The sequence below is a fragment of the Phyllostomus discolor genome, chromosome X (genome assembly GCF_004126475.2).
Source record: "Phyllostomus discolor isolate MPI-MPIP mPhyDis1 chromosome X, mPhyDis1.pri.v3, whole genome shotgun sequence".
NCBI classification, from domain to species: Eukaryota; Metazoa; Chordata; class Mammalia; order Chiroptera; family Phyllostomidae; genus Phyllostomus; species Phyllostomus discolor.
The window spans coordinates 38580006-38601742 of NC_050198.1; the positions used below are offsets into that span (position 1 = coordinate 38580006).

General features: G+C 55.0%; 3 protein-coding genes across 8 annotated transcripts; all 3 read left to right on the forward strand.

Annotated features, from left to right (window-relative positions):
* Positions 1-511: 511 nt before the first annotated feature.
* On the forward strand, positions 512-9212 carry FAM3A (FAM3 metabolism regulating signaling molecule A). The gene is made up of 10 exons (XM_028523168.2): positions 512-849; positions 1162-1234; positions 3199-3312; positions 3903-3926; positions 6144-6267; positions 6384-6442; positions 6894-6944; positions 7273-7357; positions 7434-7560; positions 8490-9212. Exons 2-10 carry the CDS (start codon positions 1222-1224, stop codon positions 8583-8585), a joined length of 693 nt encoding a protein of 230 aa, XP_028378969.1. The 5' UTR covers positions 512-849; positions 1162-1221; the 3' UTR covers positions 8586-9212.
* Positions 9213-12952: 3740 nt separating this feature from the next.
* SLC10A3 (solute carrier family 10 member 3) lies at positions 12953-16824 on the forward strand. 5 transcript variants are annotated; one of them, XM_036016897.1, is made up of 3 exons: positions 12953-13056; positions 14609-14812; positions 15026-16824. In XM_036016897.1, the coding sequence occupies exon 3, from the start codon at positions 15164-15166 to the stop codon at positions 16589-16591; it is 1428 nt and encodes a 475-aa protein (XP_035872790.1). In that variant the 5' UTR covers positions 12953-13056; positions 14609-14812; positions 15026-15163; the 3' UTR covers positions 16592-16824. The 5 variants fall into 5 exon arrangements, with proteins under 5 accessions (XP_035872790.1, XP_035872786.1, XP_035872787.1 ...); XM_036016893.1 differs by having other exon boundaries at positions 12968-13764; XM_036016894.1 differs by having other exon boundaries at positions 12968-13227.
* A 635-nt stretch (positions 16825-17459) lies between these two features.
* UBL4A (ubiquitin like 4A) lies at positions 17460-20314 on the forward strand. Of its 2 annotated transcripts, none has more exons than XM_028523045.2 (4): positions 17460-17631; positions 17813-17918; positions 18128-18342; positions 18455-20314. In XM_028523045.2, the coding sequence occupies exons 1-4, from the start codon at positions 17584-17586 to the stop codon at positions 18563-18565; spliced, it is 480 nt and encodes a 159-aa protein (XP_028378846.1). In that variant the 5' UTR covers positions 17460-17583; the 3' UTR covers positions 18566-20314. The 2 variants fall into 2 exon arrangements, with proteins under 2 accessions (XP_028378846.1, XP_035872792.1); XM_036016899.1 differs by having other exon boundaries at positions 17475-17631; positions 18113-18342.
* Positions 20315-21737: the final 1423 nt, after the last annotated feature.

Below are 21737 nucleotides of genomic sequence, written 5' to 3' on the forward strand. Positions count from 1 at the left end.
ACTTTGCAGCCTCCTTGTCTCTGGCTCATGGCATTCTGGTGTGTTGTCCTATATACTCTTCTGTAACTTCGTGTTTCTAAAAGGCACATAGTAAAACAAACTTTAAAACAATTTCTGCCCTGGCTAGTAGGGCTCAGTGGATTGAGCACCTGCCTAGGAACTGAAAGGTCTCCGGTTCAATTCCCAGTCAGGGCACATGGGGGTGGGGGGAGTTGCAGACCAGATTCCCATAGGGGGCATGTGAGAGGCAACCAATAGATGTACCTCTTGCACATTGATGTTTCTCTCTCCCTCCCTCCCTCCCGCTCTCTAAAAACAAATAAATAAATTGTTTTGAAAAATAAAATCCTAGGGAAAAATAATAACTAATTACGTCCCCAAATCCATCTGCCATTTCCTAGGCTTCAGAAATCCGACCGCAGGGCACCAGCGTGGCTCCGCCACTCCAAGCCTAGGAAGCTGGAATCTCCCACCAAAGAGGAGTCTCTGGTGGGAGACTTCTGGGGCGGAGCTCACATAAAACCAGAGGCCGGGCGGCGCGGGGCCCTCGCGAGGGCCCCTCTCACCCGGTGGCTCGAGCAAACGGCGGAGGCGGGCCTGTGCGTGGGGCAGCACAGTGCCAGGGGCGGGGCCTCCGCTGCTACCCCTACCCAAACCTGGCAACAGAGAAGCAAAGCCCCAGCCAAAGGCGGGAGTGATGCCTGCGGGCTGTGGCCCCGCCCCGGGCCGCCATTGCCGGGCCTGTGGAACCGGGCTACCACAGTTCTCTGTCCTTTTTTCGCTGAACAGAGTGGGACTACCGGCCTGATAGAGCTGTGCCCGACTGAACGCGCATCTCCCCACGGCTAGGCAAGTCTCCGGCCGGCCCAACCGCGTTGGCGGCCCCTGGGCCGGGAGGGGCAGCCTGAGCTGGGGCCTCCCACGGGAGGGCCCCGCGTCCAGGAGAACCCAGTCTCAGAGGCTCTCCTGGGCACAATCAACCTTGAGCCAACTGGTTCCCGAGGCCCCTTCCTGTGCCTACAGTGCTTCTTTCCGTGTTCCGGAGGAGTCCGGTCTGGTGGCTGGACGAACAAGTCGGTGCACCCATCGCGCCGGTACCCGCAGCACTGGCTTATTCCTGACCCCCACCCAAAACCTGCTCTTCTGCTTTATTGCCTCCAGAGCTCTTGGTCCCCAAATAGTTCACCTGCCGGCGGCCCCAACTCAGCGGGAGAAGTGGACATGAGGTTGGCAGGTGGGTGGCTTCCACAGTAAACGGGAGGAAGTTGGAAAGGGGACCCTGTGGAAGCCCAGGTGACCACTAGGTTTCCTTTGGCAAACTGCGGACTATGCACAAAGACTCATTCTGTGACCTTGAACAAATCCTTTTGCTTCCGAGGATTTCAGCTCCCCAAACTGTGAGATGAGGATTAGGATAGTGAATTTCTACCAACTCAGGTAACTGGATGCTGTTTGAAAAATGAGTTGTGGAAGAGAGTCCCTGGACGATGGGGGCTGGGTGGAGAGGCAGTGGTCCTAAAGGAGAAACTGAACAAAGTGGCTGTGAGTTTCTCAGTTGGACAACAAAGATAAAGATGGATTTCAGGGGTTGGGGGGTGGAGAACAGAACTCAAGAATTGGAGTTGAGACCTGTTAAGGTTGCAGTATTATGAATGTATTCCACTGGAGCTGGCTAGTGAGGAATGGGCTGGGAGGGCATAGCCTCAAGGCTAGGGCAGGAAAGTAGAGAGCCACTGCTCCTTGGGGGTAATTCAAGCCAGGGGTAGATGAGAGCACCTATAAGGAGGGTAGGGGAAGGAGAGTCGGGTATAGGCAGAGAAGGCAGGCAGCCTGGGACAGAGGCCAGGGAAAGTCTAACTTTTCAGGGGAGGGTAGAGTAGGACGATCTAAGCAAGGAGAATGAGCAGTGTCCAGAGAGTGTTGTTCTGGGCAGTCAACTGAGAGGGGTGGAGGGAGATCAGGGCTGACAGGTGACCTGGGGAGCTTACACCAGGAAGGTCATAGGTGCCTTGACAACAAGCTGTTTTTTTAAAAAATCGTCACCTGAGGATATGTTTCTTGATTTTGAGAGGGGAAGGGAGAGAAACACATCCATGTGAGAGAGAAATATCTATTGGTTGCCTTCTGTACATGCCCCATCCAGGGATCGAACTCACAACCTACGTGTGTGCCCTGACTCAGAATCGAACCTGCAACCTCTTGGTGTACAGGACAATGTTCCAACCAACCGAGCCACCCAGCCAGGGTGGCAACAAACTGTTTTGGTGGTGCTATGGAGGCAAGGCTAGATTGGAGTAGGTTGTGAGAGAGTGGAAGAGCCACTCTATGGGAAAGAGCCACTGTAGATGCTTTGAAGGAGCTGGTGGGGAAGAGGAAGGATGGAGAGAAAGAGAGATCAGTGGTTCAGTGGGATGTGATTCTGAAGGAGGGCTTTTCCTTCTGTGCTTTTTTTTAAACATTATTTTAAAATATTTTTTAAATTTATTTTTTGGAGAGGGGGAAGGGAGGGAGAAAGAGAGGGGGAGAAACATCAGTATGTGGTTGCCTCTCACGTGCCCCTTTCTGGGGACCTGCCCCACAACCCAGTCATGTGCCCTGACAGAATCGAACCAGTGACCTTTCCAGTCACAGGATCATGCCCAACCCACTGAGCCACACCAGTCAAGGATTCTGTGCTTTGTTATGAGGAAAGGTCATGTGTTGAAAATAGAAGAGAAAGACTGAGATAGAATGGTTGATGTTACAAGAAACCTGAGCAGGGAGGAGAGCTCAGGGTCCAAGTAATAGCAGATGAAGGGGCTATTCTTCAAAGGTAGTAGGGACCTCCTCCGTCGTAACAGGAGAAAAGGGGACATAATGGGTGGAACACAAATATCGGCAGCCTCAGAGGCAGGAAGTTAGGAGGCTCCTGGGGGAGTGCTGGAGCCCCCTTGAGCAGTGACTTCTGAAAGGCCCCTCCGTGTGTGCCAGGGAGAACCAAGCCGAGAACCTTGGAGGTGGAACTCAGTTTCCTCCTTCCACCTGTCAGGAGCTCAAGTCCCTGGCTCCTGCCTGGTGGATGGCAACAGGTCACCCCATTCATTTCCTCTGATCACTTCTTCCCAAGTATATGGGGAGATCTGGTCATAAGAGACCCTAGGGTCTTTTGGGAGCTTGCTGGCATCTGAAGTGGCCTTCTCTCATCTGTCCTGCCTCCAGGCCCCCTCCGAATCGTTGTCCTGGTTGTGACTGTGGGCCTCACCTGGATCGTGGTCAGCATCCTCCTGGGTGGGCCTGGCAATGGCTTTCCTCGCATCCAGCAGCTCTTCACCAGTGAGTGTGGGACCCTTTCTTGCCCCGCCACCGAGGTCCCCAGGGCAGCTACCTGGGTCTGTGGGCTGAGGCTCAGGGTGGGGGTGGGGGGAGCCTGGGTTTTCTTTCCCTTCCTTGAAGGCCATCTCTAGGTGCCCTCAGTCTGTTTCCTGGAACCCAATGCAGCTGGGAAGATGCTTTGGCTGGGAAGCCAATCTCTGCTAATTAGAATTCTGAGCCCATTTGCATTGGGTGGGACCTAAGTGAGAGGCAAGGGGACTTCTGCTGAACATTGGGCTTGACACCCTGGTTGCTCCCTGCAGGCTTTCCACTGAGCTTTAAGATGGGGAGGGGACTCTACACCATGTCCCTGGTGATGAGTCACCTTTGTACTCTTTCCAATTCCAATTTACCCTTTTCCTGGATCAGGGAGCTTTGCTTAGGAACATCATTTAGACTCGAGCAGGAACATGGCACTATCCACCTGGCTTAGCCCTTGGCCTCCGAGTCTGCTGCCCCACTGCCTTGACTGCATGGTACAGGGCCAGGCTGCCCTGCTGCGGGCCTCAGAGGGCCTCCACACTAACAGAAACAATTCTCTGTACCCACAGGCCCAGAGAACTCAGTGACTGCAGGTAAGGCTCCTGTCACCTCCCTGCTCCTCCTCATACTGTTTATGGGGTACCCTTGCCTGTCCCTAGTTCTGCAGGGTTTCAATCCTCCATTTATCTCTCCTCCAACTGGACCACACAGCCTCCTGCAGCTGCTTGCATGTGTGAACCTAGAAAACATGTTACCTGCTTCCAGAATACTCTGGTAGGAAAGGCCTAAGATAGGCATTCCCACTCCAAAAGGGAAATTTTGGAAGGAATAAAGGAGCCACCAGTCTCAAGCAAGTCCAAAACCCAGCAGGGAAAGTGCCATTAAGTTTCAAGGGCTCTGAAGGATCTTCTGCAGCCCAATACTCTGTCCTCTGGGCCCCCAAGTGGGGGGTGGGCATCTGGAAAGGAGGGCATGGGCCTAGCCTGTGGGCCTGGGTTGTCTCTGGCCTCAGCAGCCACCCTCTGTCCATAGAGCCATCCTTTCTCTGTCCCTTTCAGTTCAGGCCGGCAGTGTTTCTGCTGTTATAAAATTCTCAAAAAACCGTGTTGGTCTCCTGTAGACTTCATGGACAGTAGGGTCCTCCAGATCTTTCTCGGGTAACCCCATCTCCATCCCTGGCTTCTGCTGGCATGGTTGAGTGGATCCACAAGTCACCTCAGCTCTTTGGAGAACAGTTGTCTGGCCACACCCCTGCTGTTCTCTCCGGAGCATGCTTTCTCAATAGGCTGAGAATTCCCCAAATCTTCATGTTCTGGTTCCTTTATGCTTAATGATCCCTTTCCCACTTTACTCTCTCCTTTCACATTTTACTATGAGATGGGTCCAAGGAAACCAGGCCCTGCTCTCAACACTTGGCTTGTAAATCTCAACGAAATGCCCAAGTTCAGCATTTACAAGTTCTGGCTTCCCCCAGCACACTAGAACACAATTCGGCCAAGTTTTTTGTCACTCCATGACAAGGGTGGCCTTGCCTCCAGCATGCAATATCATGTTGCCCATTTCCTCCTGAGATCTCACCAGAACAACCTTTAGCATTCACATTTCTGGGAACATTCTGGTCATCATTACATATGTACCCCCAAGATGACAGAAGTTTTCTCTATTGTTCTTGTCTTTCTGAGCCCTCCCCACCATCCCCTTTAATGTCTATATTTCTACTAATAGTCTCTTCAGAGTAATCTAGGCCTTTTCCAACATGCACCTCAAAATTCTACAGCTTCTACACATTACCCAGTTCCAAGGCCATGTCCACATTTCCAGGGGTTTGTTACAATAGCACTCCACTTCCTGGGGTCAAAATCTGTATCAGTTTCCTGGGGCGGCCATACCCTCCAAGGACTCTAGGGGAGGATCCTTCCTGCCTCTCCCAGTTTCTGGTGGCCCCAAATGTTCCTTGGGTTCATGCTCACATCATTCCAGCTTCTGCCTCCATCTTCATATGGCCTTCATGTCTGTATCTTCTCTTCTGTCTCTTCTTTTTATTATTTTTTTAAAGATTTTATGTATTTATTTAGAGAGAGAATAAGGGAGGAAGAAAGAAAAGGAGAGAAACATCAATGTGTGGTTGCCTCTCATGTGGCCCCCCCAACCAGGGACCTGACCCACAACCCAGGCATGTGCCCTGACTGGAAATCCAACTGGCAACCCTTTGGTTCACAGCCCATGCTCAATCCACTGAGCCACACCAGCCAGAGCCATCTCTTCTGTCTCTTATAAGGGTTCTTGTCATTGGATTGAGGGCCACCCTGCTCTAAGATGATCTCATCTTAATGAGTTACATCTTCAGTGACCCTGTTCCCAAATAGGGTAACATTATGAGATGCTGGGAGTTAGAACATCAACAAATCTTTTGTGGGGACACAATACAACCTGTGACAGAGGCTGTCTTCCTCCTGTCCTTTCACCTCCACCCTGAGGGAACTGGGTGCTCCCTTTGTTACCGCTTTCCTGCAGTCTGTTCTGGCCAACCTCTCACCTGTGCACCTGCCCTCCAGGCTGCTCTTTTCTCTTCTCTGACCAGTGGCAGAAAACCTTCCCTGGGGCCCTTGTCACCTTGCCCTGAGGCCAGCCCCAGTGGATACGCAAGTGTCAATACAAGTGTCCCTGGCCTAAGCAATTTCCCCTTGAGGCACTGGTCCCCTGCTCTGTGATCACTGATTCCTCCCTATGGGCTGGTCCTGACCTCGCCCTCTTAGACCTCAAGTGACCACAGGGCCAGGCCCATGGTCATCCCTGCTGTCCCCACCCAGAGCCGCGGGCCAGGAAGTATAAGTGCGGCCTGCCCCAGCCATGCCCTGAAGAGCACCTGGCCTTCCGCATGGTCAGCGGGGCTGCCAATGTCATCGGACCCAAGATCTGCCTCGAGGACAAGATGTGAGCTCCTTGGGGAGTACAGGTGGGGTGGGGGAGGGAATGGGTGATTGGAAGCTGGGTCTGCAAGGGCAGATGAGCGGAGCAGACGTGCCACTTGAGAGCTGTCTCCTTACCAGGCTCATGAGCAGTGTCAAGGACAATGTGGGCCGTGGACTGAACATTGCCCTGGTGAATGGTGAGTTCCCTGTGATGTGGGGTCACAGTTTGGTTCAGGACAGTGGAACCATGCTGTGACCTTCCCCTCCCTTGCCTTCCCCTGCAGAATTCCCAGGGAGGGGGCATCAGGGGTCCATGCTAGCTGAAGTCTCTACAGAAGCAACTCAGTGAATGAAAGCTTGGGAGCAATACAGAACTAGAAGTTCCCAGGAAGTTGAAGGGTGCTTTGTAGGGAGCCCCTGGGGGGACTCAAATGCCAGGCAGAAGCTCTGCAGCCTTGAGTGGGCCACAGCTGTCTGAATAAGGAACACAGTTGGCATGAATATGGGGGGATATTTGAAAGCTTCCAGAAGGGCTGTACCCAGTGGCCATGACTGTGCCATGAGCCTGGACTGGGAAGACTGAGGTGGTAGGGTGGAATTGCCCTGGTAGCTTGCCCAGCAAGATCCCTGTCCTCCCTCTTGACCCAGGGGTCAGCGGTGAGCTCATCGAGGCCCGGGCCTTCGACATGTGGGCAGGAGGTGAGTGGCTGCCGTGGCCTCCCACTTTTTGACTGTGCAGCAGAATGACCGGGTGTCCTTCCCCTGAAACACTGCTCTTTCTCTGTCCATTTGCTGGGGGCTTCTCAAGTACTTCCTTGGGCTCAGAAAAGGCAGGGGGATGGACAGGTATGTCATCATGGGGAGTTCCCTGGCCAGTTTGTCCCTGCACCCACTTGGTGACCCTTAATGGGGTGTGTCCCTGGCCTGATCCCTGCTTTAAGTGTCCTTGTTGGAGAACAGGGGATGGTGGGGAAGGGATGCTCAGTGATGCCTGCTGCTTCATGTTCAATGGAACCTGTGCTCCCAGATGTCAACGAGCTACTGAAGTTTATTCGGCCGCTGCATGAAGGCACTCTGGTGTTCGTGGCATCCTATGATGACCCAGCCACCAAGTAAGTGATTGCCTGGGCCGGCCTCAGCCTCGCCCTCCTATGGTGACAGCTCACATCTCTTCCTTCTGTGTGGCAGGATGAATGAAGAGACCAGGAAGCTTTTCAGCGATCTGGGCAGCAAGAACGTCAGGGACCTGGCCTTTCGGGACAGCTGGGTGTTTGTGGGGGCCAAGGGTGTGCAGAACAAGAGCCCCTTTGAACAGGTATGGGTGGAAAGCCTGGCACCTCCACTTCCCAGCTCAGGGCAGTTGGCCTGGCCCTTCTGCCTGCTTCCTGTGAGGTCCCCTTCTGTTCATGCTGCAGCCTTCCCTGAATTCTGCCCCAGTGTCTGCACCCGAGGCAGCCCTAGCCCCCTCCCAGTCGGCCCAGGGAGGGCAGCAACATGGACGTTCCCTGTCCTGTATGGGTTTCACCCTAAAGGGGCTTTAAATGGCAGAGCTTTCATGTTGGCAAGACTCACAACTAAGAAACTTTCCTCCCAAATCTCTACCTCTTCAAGATGCTTGGTCCTGTCCATCCTCCCCAAACCTAAGACCCCCATTCATACTGCATGCCCTTCCCCCAGCAGCCCTGGCTGCCATCTGGCCAGCTGTTCCTCTGGGGGCCACATGTATCAGGCCCCATGTGAGGGGCTGGTAAGCCCCAGGTGCCATCCTCATCTTTGGGAGGCTCCGAGCTCTGTGAAAGCCATGTTGTCCCCAAGACCTGCTCCCCACAGCAGGACAAGAACAACAGGCTGTTTCAGTGGTGTCTGGAAAGTTCTGGCTTCCAAAAGAGCAGCTTAGCCCCCAGAGAAGACATGCCACCTCTGCTCTTGCTCTTGTAGCTTACGGCATCTCCATGTGGGCTGGGTGAAGGTGGAGGCAAATGGACTCCCTCCGTGCCTTCCCCGTGTGTGCCCGGCCCAGGGAAGTGCAGAGAAGTTGACCGCCCTCACTCCACCTGTGAGTGGGGCAGGCCAGTGAAGCTGTTGCTATTTTTAGATGAGAAAATCAAGGTGCTGGGACAGACAGAGGGGGTGAGTGCCCTGAGAATGCACGGTTGGTTGACACCACCACAAGGGGACTGACGGCTCTGTCTGTCTCCTGTGCCCGAGGCTGAGGCTGTGCCTTCCTGTCCCCTGCCCCCGCAGCACGTGAAGAACAGTAGGCACACCAATAAGTACGAAGGCTGGCCTGAGGCACTGGAGATGGAAGGCTGCATTCCTAGAAGAACCACAGCCAGCTAGCCAGCTGAGCCCAAGCACCAGGCTGAGGGAGGCTGCGCGTGCCCGGCCCAGGAGGAGGCAGCAGCAGTGCCAGTGAAAGGCTGAGTCCCTGCCCCACACCTGGCCAGGAGTGTTTTCTTGCATCAGCACCTCTGGACTCCAAGGTGGTGACCAGTGTGTGACTGGTAGCGGGGACTGCAATAACCAGCCTCATCGTGATTTGTCAGGGGATCCCAGGTACCCATATCCTTCCTTTCCTAAAGCTGCTTTCCCTACTCAGCTCCCACCCAATTCCCAAGCACCCCTAGGCACAAAGCCCTGGGTGCCTGCCCCCTCAGGGCTGGTTGGGCATCCCCCAGAACGTCTCTGCCCCAGAGCCACTCACTGCCCTGCAGGCTAGCCCTGTTTCCAGTGTGATCCCTTCTGGTGAGCCACACCTGGTGGCCGTGGCAAGGGACCTGGCTGCCTCCTCCCCCATTCTCTGCAGGAAGGGGCCACCTTAGAGCTTGGTTGGTGGGGCGGTAAGGTAGTTAGCCTGGTTGTGGTCCCTACTGCAATGTGTGGCAGCTCCTGCAGTTTGTCGGAGGGCCCGCCTTCTAGACAACCTCTTAATAAATTGGTGCCCCCCAGTGGAATGAAGTACATTCAGCGCGGAGTCTGGAGTGATATTGTCCTTGGGGAGGGACATGTCCCAGAGGCTCAGCCAACCTACCCCCATAGCCTTAGCACATAGCCTTTGTCTCCAAGACTCCTGCCACACCACAGACAGGTCCTGCAGTGGCTGAGCTGTGACTCAGGCGGTGAGCAGAGCAGCTCCCCAACCGGCAGCCCTGTATCCTTGCCCAGGGGAGGCAGTTCTGCCCTCCTGGGGCTGTAGAAACCCACATACTCCCTCCAACAGCACAGCCTGTTGGGACCCAGATGGGGATTAAAACCAGCCCAGGTGCCTCCCCAGCACACCCCACCTCCCTGAGAGCTAGTGTGTCTTTCCAAAGCACTCATCTTTGGATGCCTTTGAAACCAGGGCTGCAAAGGGCAGGGTCACGTGGCCTGCTGTCATTTCTCACAGATTTGTTCTTTCCCTTCACTGAGTGAGAACCAGCAGAAACTATCAGAGATTTTGCTGGAATGCCACATCCGGGGGTGCAGAAGTGGTCTGGGGCCAGAAAAAAGAGAAGGCATTTTGGACTCCCTAGATGGGAGGAATTGGGGTACTGGCTGGACAGCTTCGAGGGGGCCATGGCGGGGACAATGGACTGTTCTGGAGGTGGGCTTCCTGAGCCTCTGCCTTCTGGGACTTAAATGCTGCCAGAGTGCAGGCAAAGTGTCAAGAAACGAAAGATGTGAGACACAGGCAGAAGAGGAGTGAGAGGCCCTGGGACAGCACAGGAAGGAGAAGCTTTGGTTGTGATGCCAGGACTAGGAAGGATCAGGGAAGTGGAGACCCGAGGAAGGTCCAGCTTGCCCAGGAGATGGTAATCGTGGAAGCTGACACCCAGCCTGCCCCTGTGCCAAGCAGTTTACATGTATTTATGTTTCAGTAGGCTTTCTTTTTTTAGAGAGTTCACAGCAAAGTAGAGCAGAAAGTACAGAGAGTTTGTTCTCGCATACATACCCACTAACACCTCATCATCACCCAAGGCTCAAAGTTGACATTGGGGTTCCCTCCTGTGTGGTAGTCTGTGGGTTTGACAAATGTACATAGTGATATATATCTACCATTGGAGTATCATACATGTATTCATTTTGTAAACCTTGTATTCTGGAAATTTTCAAAGGGTCCCCAAAGTAGTGAGAATAGTATAGATGAACCCCAGTGTACCAACTAGGGGCTACCACAGGGATCAAATGGAATGGAGCCTCACTGCAGGTCCATACTGCAAGGCTGGGAGCTGTGTAGACCCCTCCGTAACTCTCAAACAACTGCTGTGACTGCCCAACCTTCCCCAGTCACCAAATGCCTTTCCAAGACCAGGCAATGTTAAATGCGGCTTGTGCCCCAGTGACAGCTGCTAACTACTCAGGGGGCTATGCCCTCACTGGGAGTTGCCACGGTCACACAGGTAGAAAGAGCAAGCCAGATTTATCCCCCACTTGGCCTCTCACAGGCTAGAAGCCGATGGTGGTGCGGAGCAAGCCTGCCTGACTTTTCAAAGTAGAGGTCCAGCTTTATCCTACAGTCTTTCTCACCAGGGTGCCACCCGCTGCTCCCTTGGCCCTACCCTTTAGGAGTTATAACTTTCTCAGTTACAAGTACCAGAATTCCAACTCAAACTGGCATAAGCAAAAATAAGTAATGACAGGAGGTAGACTTATTGTTCCTGTACTGTACCGCAAAGCCCACGGGTGATTCTAGCACTAATGTCATCAGGACAAGGGCTATCTCCATCTCTTCGCTCTGCTTTTCTTTGTATTTGATTCCTTCTCAAACATGCTGTTTCCTCCAGGTAGGGGAGGCAGCCCCAGCCAAAAAAGACCTTTTGGCTTTCCCAGTAGTTCCAGTACTAGTCCCTGAGGACTAACTCTCATAGGTTCAGACTAGAGTATGGGTTTATCTTTGCACCAGTCTGCGTGGCTCTGATTGGCTGTACCTCGGCATGTGCCTACTCCACAGGCCAGCATGGGGGTCATCCACATGCAAACCTTCCCTACTGGGAGTGGAGGAGAGATGGTTCCCCTAAAGGAAATTGAGGTGCTGCAACCTGATGCTGGGTAGGCACTATACTTACCTGTAAATATCAAATATATCCCATTGTTGTGCTTGTATAGAATATGACTTCCATGCATGTTTATTTATCACATGGTTTTCCTGGAGGCCCCAGCCTGGAGAGGTAGGCATTCCTCTCACAGTAGGGTCACAATGGTGACCCTATTAATGATATGGTGGCAGGTCTCCCATCTGAAGTGCATTTGTGTTGTTTTGGCTGTCACTATAATTTGTTCTATCTGTTCCCTCAGTCCAGATGACTTCTCTTACGAAACTAAATACCTGTAACTGATTTGTAGAGCCCTTCCTCCTCTGCTGGGGTAAATCAATTCCTTAAATATGAACATTCTCTTGCCTTTAATTTAGCCATCCCTTTTTCCTTCAGGGAAAGCCTCCAAATCCCCTCACGTCAGACACCCCAGCAGCCCACTCTGGCTTTTCAGGGAAGGTTGATGATATTTGCTCTCCTTGACCCTGGCAACAGTTCCCATTCTGTTGGAATATAAAAACGCAGTTTTCCTTCAAGAAGGACACATCTTTCAGGTTTTCCTTTCCCTGATCATCCACCCATTCTCCTTATCCCTCTGGCCATCTTTGTGCTGTCCTCAGACAGCCCCACCCCTACCTCACTTCTGCAAACCGCAGTCTTCAACGCAGCATGTGCCAATACCAGTCCTCTCACGTGTGCTAACCTGCTTCCTTCAGGACCGCATTTGAGAGGGGCAGTTGCAAACGTTCCGGGGCACCATATCCACACACAGATGGCTTACGCGTTACTGGCCCTCTGAGGCTAGAGCTATGGCCTTGAGTGTTTACATCACCCACATAAATCAAACCCTCTTGAGCTTGTGACCCCACCATGTGTATTTCTACACACATATCCTATGCATGTATTTAAGTAATTTTAATAAACCTACAGATGATCTCGTTTAGATATTCTGAACGATGTGCACCTCGTGGTGCAAGTACCTGCAACTTTAGCGACCATAGCCTCCATCACAGCTGTGACAAGAGGTTCTTCCCAAGCAGTGGGTTGCCAGTGACCCACTGGCAGACTGAAAGTAATTGCCCTGAAGCCTTTGGGAACAAGCACTTCGCCTTCGACGCTGCACTTGTTTACTGTCTTCCCAAGTCCTTTCTACACCCTCACCACCTTTCCGCCCATCCTTATGCCATATCTATTTGCGTTTCTTTGCTGTGAATCCTCTGGACCTTGCTGGTGGCGCCAAATAGTGTTGGGAGGTGGACAGGTCCACTGATGTTCCAATGTGGAAATAGATGCTCAGTCAATGCTTGAACGAAGGAAGGTGAAACTAGGTCGAGCCTGGGACCCAGTGTCCAGGTTGGTCGGACTCGGACCTCAGACTACAAGGTGGGCGCCCGGAGAGGGAACATGGTCGAAACCCTGGTCCCGGGAATCTCCGGGTTTCAGCTCCGCTAACAGCAAAACCTCTGTCTCGTCGCAGCATGTTTGGGAATGACTGGGGAGCCTAACCGGAAAGGGTCGCCCCGCAGATGACACACAAGGCTCCCACACCGCACGAGACCTCCTCTAGCGGCAGCCAACTGCGACCCGGAAGGCAGCCAGGCCGTCGCTCCCACATGCGTCACATCCGGTGGGAACAGGCCCCCGGGGGACAGCCGCGGCGAGGTGGGGCGGGGCCTGGGGCGGGCCGGAGGCGGGGCCTTGGTGGGCGGGCCCGGCCCCCGAGGGCCGAGCTCGCCGTCGTCCGCCGGCGGGGCGGGCTCTAGCGCTGTCGCCGAGCTTCGGGGCTGTGGCGGCAGGTGAGAAAGGGCGGGCAGAAGGCTACTTCTGGCCCCGACCCGGCTCCACGCTCGCTCGCTCAGTCCAGGTAGCCGACCTGACATGGAAGGACCGCCGCTCCCGAGTTCGTGAGGCCTGGCGCTGCTGCGGGACCTGGGAGTGGCGTGAGGGGTCCCCTCGCTGGGATCCCGGTACCACCTGGGCGGGTCGCCGGCCTGTCAGCTGCGAGGTAGCAGCGCGAGCCCGGCAGCGGCGTTTCCCTCCTTCCGTCCTTCCCTCTCTCCCGGGTTTGCGCTTGAGCTCTGCTTGTTCCCAAGCCGACAACTTCTAGACTCCCAGCTAGGGAGAAGCCCTGGGTCAGCACTGCCAACTGCCCTAACATAACACTCGGCCGGTGTGGAAAAAAGCTGCTAGCCCGGGGTTCTCTTCCCTGCCTTGGGGTACATCTGCTCAAATTCTTCCGGCCCTTCAAGCAGAAATGGCGTGGGATCTGGGCCAGAACCCTCTTGCAGTGAGTCAAATCTGCCCACCGTACTGGAAGGACAGAATAAATGGTCCTTAGCCTCCTCTCCTTTCTGAACTGATTCTCGCCACCCCTGTGGTTTCAGTCTCGTGTGCCTTCATCTTTTCCTTGTGATTCCCTTCCACCTTGCTCCTCATATACTCCCTCTGGTTTTCCTGCCTCCCTCTTCAGCTGTGGGACGCAAGGCTGGACCAAAACCTCCAGGGTAAGTGACCTAAACTTCAAACCAACAGAAGCTATGGCTTCCTGGGTCTGTAGGGGGAAGACTTTCCCACGGATGAGTCTTTTGCTTAACCTGCCCTCCACCCTCTAATTCCCACGCTCCCCAGTCTCAGATGAGGGAGACCAGGGCCAAAGGACAATAGGATCTAGAGAGGCGGGGGCCTCTTCCAGGACTGGGACACTGCAGGGCATGAAGCAACCAACAGTAGTGATGAAAAACCACTGTGTCCCCATTCTGGTTGCCCCAGTTCCAGCAGGTGATGTGACAATAGGGAGGTGGCCACCCAAATAGAGAAATGGAAGGAGGCAGACCTTTTTCTTTCATGCTGAGGCACCCCACCCCCACCTAGAAAAACTCTTAGTCCCACTGGGAGTTCCAGGCTCTGGTCAGATTGCATGTGGATATGGGGAAGAGCCTCTGGACTCCAAGCACACCCCTCAGATGTGACACAGTGGCTCTAGGATTGCCAGAGGAGTGAAAGCTCTGGCAGGAGGAAAAGCCCCCACACCAGACATGTGGCCCTATCTGACCCCCTCCTGCTGCTTCTTCCAACAACTTCCCTGGGGAGGGGGAACCTGCACTCCCCCAGCACCCCTATCAGCAGGTGGGGTAGGCGAGATGGCCACAGCAACAGTGTTTACAACTGCATGTTGGTCGTGGACATCAGCTCTTGGGGTCTTTGGCTGATGGTCACGCTTTGCCCACACCACTTTGCTGCTTGCTTTTTGCCTAACAAGTGACACCCACACACCCTAACGTGCTCTCTGATGGCCTCTTGGATATGGCCTGAGCCAGTGTTTCTCATCGGCACCCTTTCTCTCCTCAGGCTTGTCTCCTTGCCATCCCTGCACAAACTTCCAGAGAGTTCATCCTAGTTGTAGCACCACTGCAGACCCTCTGTAGCTGTGTCTTGAAGCCAGTGGAGGTCAGGCTTGTGGTGACAGGATTGAGGGTGGCTCTTCCAAATCCCTTCATATCAGGACACCTCCTCAGGGTCACGGTGCTGGAGCAAGCCCAAGGAAATAAGCAGGTATGGACAGGCTGACCAGGAACTCCCAAATGTAGGTGGCCACTCTGGGTGAGGGATGGCAAGCTTGAGGCAGTTGTGCTGGGGGATGGGACAGCCGAATGGCACTCAACGCCCTGCTGAGTCTCTCAGTGGTGGACTTCCAAGGCCTCATGTTTCTGAGTTCACCAATACTCACCCTCACCAGCCACCTCTCTGTGTTCCTTCTCTCCTCAGGAAGAGCTCTGCCACCAAGGAAAGCAGCACAGGGCCAGGCCTCTCCCATGGACCCTTCTCAGGACAACCCAAAGGCACCAGTGAGGCTGTTCTCCTAAGCCACAGAGGGCCTGGGAACACCATCCTCCGGGAGGAGCCATGGTGTTTAGAAGGGGCAGCTCCCAGCTGTGGTGTGGACCAGGAAGGGGTAGCGGTTGCACAGGCACCCTAGGCAAGCTCAGGGCTGCCCTGCTGCTTGTCAGCCTGCTGTGGGGGGCCCAGGGAACAGCCAGCACCAACCTCAGCACAGCTCTGGGCCATCCTGGGCCACTGCCAGGGGGCCGCTACTTGAGCATTGGGGATGGCTCTGTGGTGGAGTTTGAGTTCCCAGAGAATAGTGAGGGCATCATCGTGATCTCAAGCCAGTACCAAGGCCTGAGCAATGGGTCAGGGCCCAGTCCCACCCTGAGAGTTACCTCCTTGGACACAGAGGTGCTGATCATCCAGAATGTGAGTGCCATAACCTGGGGCATTGGGGGTAGCTTCGTGGTGAGCATCCACTCAGGCCTGCCTGGGATAGCCCCACTGCACATCCAGCTTGTGGACCCCCATGAGGGCCCACCCATGCTGATTGAGGAGCGAAGAGATTTCTGCATTAAGGTCTCACCTGCCGAAGACACCCCCACCACCGCTGGCGCTGACCTCACTCACTTCTCAGAGAACCCCATACTCTACTTGCTCCTGCCTCTTATCTTTGTCAACAAGTGTTCATTCGGGTGCAAAGTGGAGCTCCAGGTTCTGAAGGGGTTCCTGCAGAGCCCCCAGCCCATGCTGCTGGGCCTGCTGGGCCAGTTTCTGGTCATGCCCTTCTATGCTTTCCTGATGGCCAAGGTCTTCATGCTGCCAAAGGCCCTGGCTCTGGGCCTCATCATCACCTGCTCGTCACCTGGTGGTGGAGGGAGCTACCTCTTCAGTCTCCTCCTTGGAGGGGATGTCACCCTGGCCATCTCCATGACTTTCATCTCCACAGTGGCTGCCACTGGTTTCCTGCCACTGTCCTCAGCTATCTACAGCCACCTGCTCAGCATCCACGAAACACTCCACGTGCCCATCTCCAAGATCCTGGGGAGCCTGCTCTTTATCGCCATCCCCATCATAGTAGGTGTGTTGATCAAGTCCAAGCTCCCCAAGCTCTCTCAGCTGCTGCTGCAGGTCATTAAGCCCTTCAGCTTTGTACTGCTCCTGGGTGGCCTCTTCCTGGCCTACCGCATGGGGATCTTCATCCTGGCAGGCGTCAGGCTGCCCATTGTGCTGGTGGGCCTCACTGTGCCCCTGGTTGGCCTCCTGGTGGGCTACTGCCTGGCCACATGCCTGAAGCTGCCAGTGGCCCAGCGGCGGACAGTCAGCATTGAGGTAGGGGTGCAGAACAGCCTGCTGGCCTTGGCCATGCTGCAGCTGTCCCTCCGCCGCCTTCAAGCCGACTATGCTTCTCAGGCCCCCTTCCTTGTGGCACTGAGTGGCACCTCAGAGATGCTGGCCTTGGTTATTGGCCACTCCATCTATAGCAGCCTGTGCCCAGGTCCCTGAGGCCCCTGGGTCAAGCATTTGCCACTCCTCGCCCCCACCCTACACCCACTGTCCCCACGGTTCTTGTGTACCAAAGGCCTTTAGTTCTCATGCACTATGCACTCAGAAAAATCCAGGCTTATTTTTGTTACTGGTTTTTTATTCTCCAGCTTTCAGTGCCAAAGAGGCCGTGCTGAGTTGGGTATGTGGGCACTGCCCAGAAAATATATTTCAATAAAAGAGAAGCAAACTTGGGTCTCTTCCAATCTTTGCTGTTTGGGGCCTGACCGTGGAGGTAGGAAGGGTGTTCACTGGGTAGGTGTGGGCCAGGGTGGAGGACTGGCTCAGGTGACACGGTGACCTCTGCACAGACTTTCTCTCTTAGCCCTCCTTCCCCATGCATCCCCCTCTGTGAGAGGTGGGCCTCTGTTCTAGAATGAACTGTAGGGGGATGCTGGCAGACGCCTGGCTACCCTGCCTGTTCCCAAGTTCAACTGGCTTTCCACAGCCAAACTAGAAAGGAGGAGGCAGAGGGCCTGTGGCCAGTGCTGCAAGCTTGTCAGGGTGGGGCCCTTTGTGGACTCGGGAGAGACAGACTCGGGGACAGCAAGGACCTGCTTCACCCACTGGAAAAGCTGGGCGGGCCAGGCCGTTCGGCGGGGCGGGGCCAGCAGACTCCCAGCCCTCCCTCCTCCCTAACCCAGCTCTCAAATGAAGCCCACCTGGTCCAGCTCGGTCCTCTTCCCTATCCTGGAGGGCGTCCCTACACCGTCGCAGTGGTGGACTTGTCACCCTGGGCGGTCTCCGTGCGAATACAAAGCGGAACCCCAAGGAGACTCCCCCTCCAGGGGTGACAGGGGCCGGGCGGGCCGGAGGCGGGACCGGGGGAAAGCCGCACCCCTCTCGCCCCTTCCGGCAGTGGCGGGCGGTTCCGGCGCGCGCCCGGGCGGCGGTACGCCGGCGTGCGGATTTTAGGGTGCGCGTCGGCCTAAGTGGACGCCGAGGCGGCCGCCATGCAGCTGACGGTGAAGGCGCTCCAGGGCCGTGAGTGCAGCCTGCAGGTAGCGTCACCAGACCCCTGCAGCGAGCCGGCTCTCTCACGTCCCCCTCCCCTTGTGAGGCGCAGGGCTGGGGTGAGGGTGGGTACAGGACTGGCGGGCCAGCCCCTCCAGGAAAGCCGGGAGAACTGCCCACAGCAGGGGCTGCAGGCTCAACCCCTGCTCCCATCCTCGGCCTGACCAGGTATCGGAGGATGAGCTGGTGTCCACGCTGAAACATCTAGTCTCTGAGAAGCTGAACGTCCCGGTGCGCCAGCAGCGGCTGCTGTTCAAGGGCAAGGCACTGGCAGGTAACGCGGGGAGAGGCGACGCCCAGGGAGCCCCGCACAAAGTTGGGGTCGGGGTGTCCAGGCCAAGCTAGGGCAGCAGTATGATGGGGGGTGATGGCCACTTGACTGTCTGGGCGATGGCTGAACCCTGCTCAGCCAGATGCCACAGTGCTCCCTGAGGTCACCCCCGCCGCTGTGGGTAACAACTTCATCAGTCTCTTTTTGGGCAGATGGGAAAAGACTCTCCGATTACAGCATTGGGCCTAATTCCAAGCTCAACCTAGTGGTCAAACCACTGGAGAAGGTGTTACTGGAAGAAAGTGCCGTCCAGAAACTGGCTGAGGCCTCACCCCCATGCCCACCTGCCTGGCAGCTGATTGCCAAAGTCTTGGCACGCCACTTCAGTGCTGCAGATGCCAACAGAGTCCTGGATCAACTACAGAGGGTGAGAAGGGTAGCCACAGATGTCCACTCCTGCCCCAGCTGACTCCCACCTGCCTCTGTCCTGGTGTACCCCCATTGGCATCCCCTGAATCCTTCTGGCCTTCTCTCTTTAGGATTATGAGAGGTCCCTGAGCCGCCTGACCCTGGATGACATCGAACGTTTAGCTAGCCGCTTCCTGCACCCCGAAGTCACTGAAGCTATGGAGAAGGGTTTCTCCAAATAGGATTCACAGAGTATGGGCATGAACCCAGCCAGGCTGCAAGCTGCATGTAGCATTAAATGTGTTCTCATGTTGCAATTTGGCTTATAATAATAATAGCTGGTGGGTACCCAGGAACGTGTGCCCAGCTCTTGCTAGGTGCCAGGCACCACTGAAAGCACTTGACCTGAGTTTGCTCCTGCACCTCAAACAAAAGGTGAGACAGCCGAGGCTCCTTGCAGTGAGGTGGGGGAGCCAGAATCTGAGTCCAACCAGCTTCTAGAAGTGCCTCAGGATGAGAAAGAAAAGGGGCTGCTTGGAAGATTTCGAGGAATGGGCTGTAGCTTTTTGTGTATAGGCCACTGAGAATAAACTCTCAAGAAGTCACTTGTGACTTCATTCCAGACCTCTGGCAGGCCCAGCACTGGTGGGGGACTAAGTGACAGCCAGCCCTGGGCCCCTGCAGCTGCTGCAGCCAGTACGCACTTGACGAAGGAAGAGCAGGTTGGGGAGTCGGGGATGAACATGGCCCAGCTCTACATTGCGACCTCAGGCAAGTCCCTGTGTCGTGTTGGTCCCCAGTCATTGACTCTGCCCAGTAAAGTCCACTCCTTAAACTTCACTCAGTTTCCTTCATCCTTACCCCATACCTGGGGGTGGTCTGCAACAGTCTTCCCTTCTGTATCCCATAAACAAACAGGCCAGAAGCTAAGCAATGGCTAAGCATGTCCTAGAGATGGGGTGTCCTGGCCCTCCCTGTCACAGCTCTTACTTGGGTACCCCCTTCGCTTGTCTCCCACTGGACATGGACAGTTCTTGCTCCTTAGGGATGACAGGTGACTGGCTGGAGGTCACACAGCAAGACCAGCCTCAGCAGGCCCCTGCACCATGTGCTCATTCACAGAGTGGGAGCAGACCCTTCCCCTGCCATGTGTGCACAAGGGCTTTCATTTTGCATGCCCCCCCACTGCCTAACAGGAAGCCTCAGGGTGCCAGGGAGGGGACAGAAGCATGGTCTTGTGGCACTGGTCCTCCCACCCTGCTGGGTGTATGGGCACTAGAGCTCATTTAGGCACCTGCTCCTTGGAGGAAGGTGCTAAGGGCAGTTGAGGCTGGGAGGAAGCTGTGTGCACAGGAGGATGGATGCTCTGGCCCCACCACCCTCCCTGCCTGAGGCCCTTCTGCTGTGTCCCTAGGCTGGGAAGACAGACAGAGGCCTGCCGGGTGAGGGATTTGAAGAGTAGACGGTCCCTAGTCCCACCTGAGAGCTGGGAATATCAAAGAGCAGGGCCCGCCTAGGAGCCTGTGTGATCTGGCAGCTCACGTGATAGACTTGCCAATGCTCTCATTTATTTCAAGTCAGGAAGTTTATGTTGAAATTTTAAATAGCACTTGAGGTGAATGTGAGACTTTGATCCAAAAAGAACTATATTAGTTAGGCTGCTTTTGGTTTCCAGTAGTTGGTTTAACCATAATGGAAATCGGTTTAAACAATAAAGGAAACTTACTGGTTTACAAAACTGAGAAATTCAGGGGTATTGGCAGCAGATGAACAACTTCACCAAATACCCAGTTTTGTCCTACCTCCCCTCTGCACTCCGCAGTGTCTGCTTCGTCCCAGGCTGCCGCCTCAGGATCAATAGATGGCTGCCTGCAGCTTCCACTGAGTCCCTCGTGTATAGCCAGCAAGGAGCACCTTCTTGCCCTGTAGTGTAGCTTCTTTCTCAGATGCCCCCAGCAAATAAATGCTGTCCTTTTATTGGTCAGAACTGGGTCATGCCTCCAATCATTTTGTCCAGGGGCGGGTTGGGGTGGGTAGTGGGAAGCCAGCCCCCTGGAAACACCTAGGCTGTGGGAGGGAGAGGGAGATTCTCAACAAAAGCCGGGTCCTTGGGAGGGCAAGTAGTACCCCAAATATCAACTGTCCACTGCAGGGGAGTGACACGGATGCACATTTCAGACAGACCCTAGATTTGGTCACTGAGTTCCTTGTACCAGTGCCTCCCAGCCCGGGGATGACAGCCATCTGGTGGCTAAGAGTTATCCCCTGGGAAGATGGGGGTTAGGAACTCAGGGGAGATTGAGCTGGGCGTGGAGACAGGAGTGAAGTCTTCAGGGTGTATGATGGGAGCCTCACTGAAGGAGGAGCTGACTGGGACCCAGGCCCAGTCTGATTCCAGAGCCCTCTGCAACTGATGGTTGTGAGTTACCTATGGAAAGGACATCCTAGAAGCTGTGAAGATGGATGAGGTGGTTTCCCAGAGAGTGTGGCATGAAAAGAGGAGAGAACTGGACCTTGAAGAACTTCACCAGCTGGAGATGTGGTAGAGGCCAAGAACATCCCTGGATGCAAGGCTACAGGGGGAGCTCAGTGTCAGAAGCCAAGAATGCCCTTCCAGAAAGGGGAAGTTGCCCACTGCTATGGAGAGGCAAAGGGAGGGCAGGACAGAGCCTCCTCTGCATTAGCAGCAAGAAGGTCATTGGTGATGTTGGGAGTGGGTCTCCTCACATCTGCAGTGTGAGGAGACAAGGTGGTGACAGTGACTGGGGCTGCCTCAGTTCAGAAGATTGTGTGTGGTGGGACAGGGATGGGTAGGAAAGGGAGGAAATGCTACAGGAGGAGGCCCAGGTGGGGAGGGGCCAGGAGGCTCTGGTCCAAGTGCAGTGTTCTCAGGAGAGGACAGGGACTCCAAATGAGGGGAGAGGAGCCGCAGGCTGCATTCTACATCTCTAGAGTCTGGGGATGGCCCCGTGGACATCTGCAGGCCCCAAATCCTAAGCTCCTTCAATGGGTGTCAAGGTTTACTGCAGGGGCTATGCCCCTCCTAGCCAGGTGTCCACCCAGGCCAGCCACCCACTGCCAGCTGTCTCCTGCCCACTGTGAGGCCCTGTGACCCATCGCCTGCCCCTTGAGAAGGGGCCTCAGACAGTCCTTGACCTACCCCCAGGGATACAGTGCAGCTTGAAGGCCCTTGTGATCTCGATGACACTAGGAGAAGGCAGGATGAGTGGTGGCTTTTTGGAGAGAAATGGTTTGGCACCTGGACTGAGATGTTTGTGACACCATTCCCCAAGGGCCCAGGGAGGAGGGGCAGACTCAGAGGAGAGCAGCATTTGCTTTAGGGTGGGCTTGTTGAGTTAAAGGTGCCCAGGTGACAGATTAAGGGTGCCCACAATTTGTTGGTGCTTTGCAGAC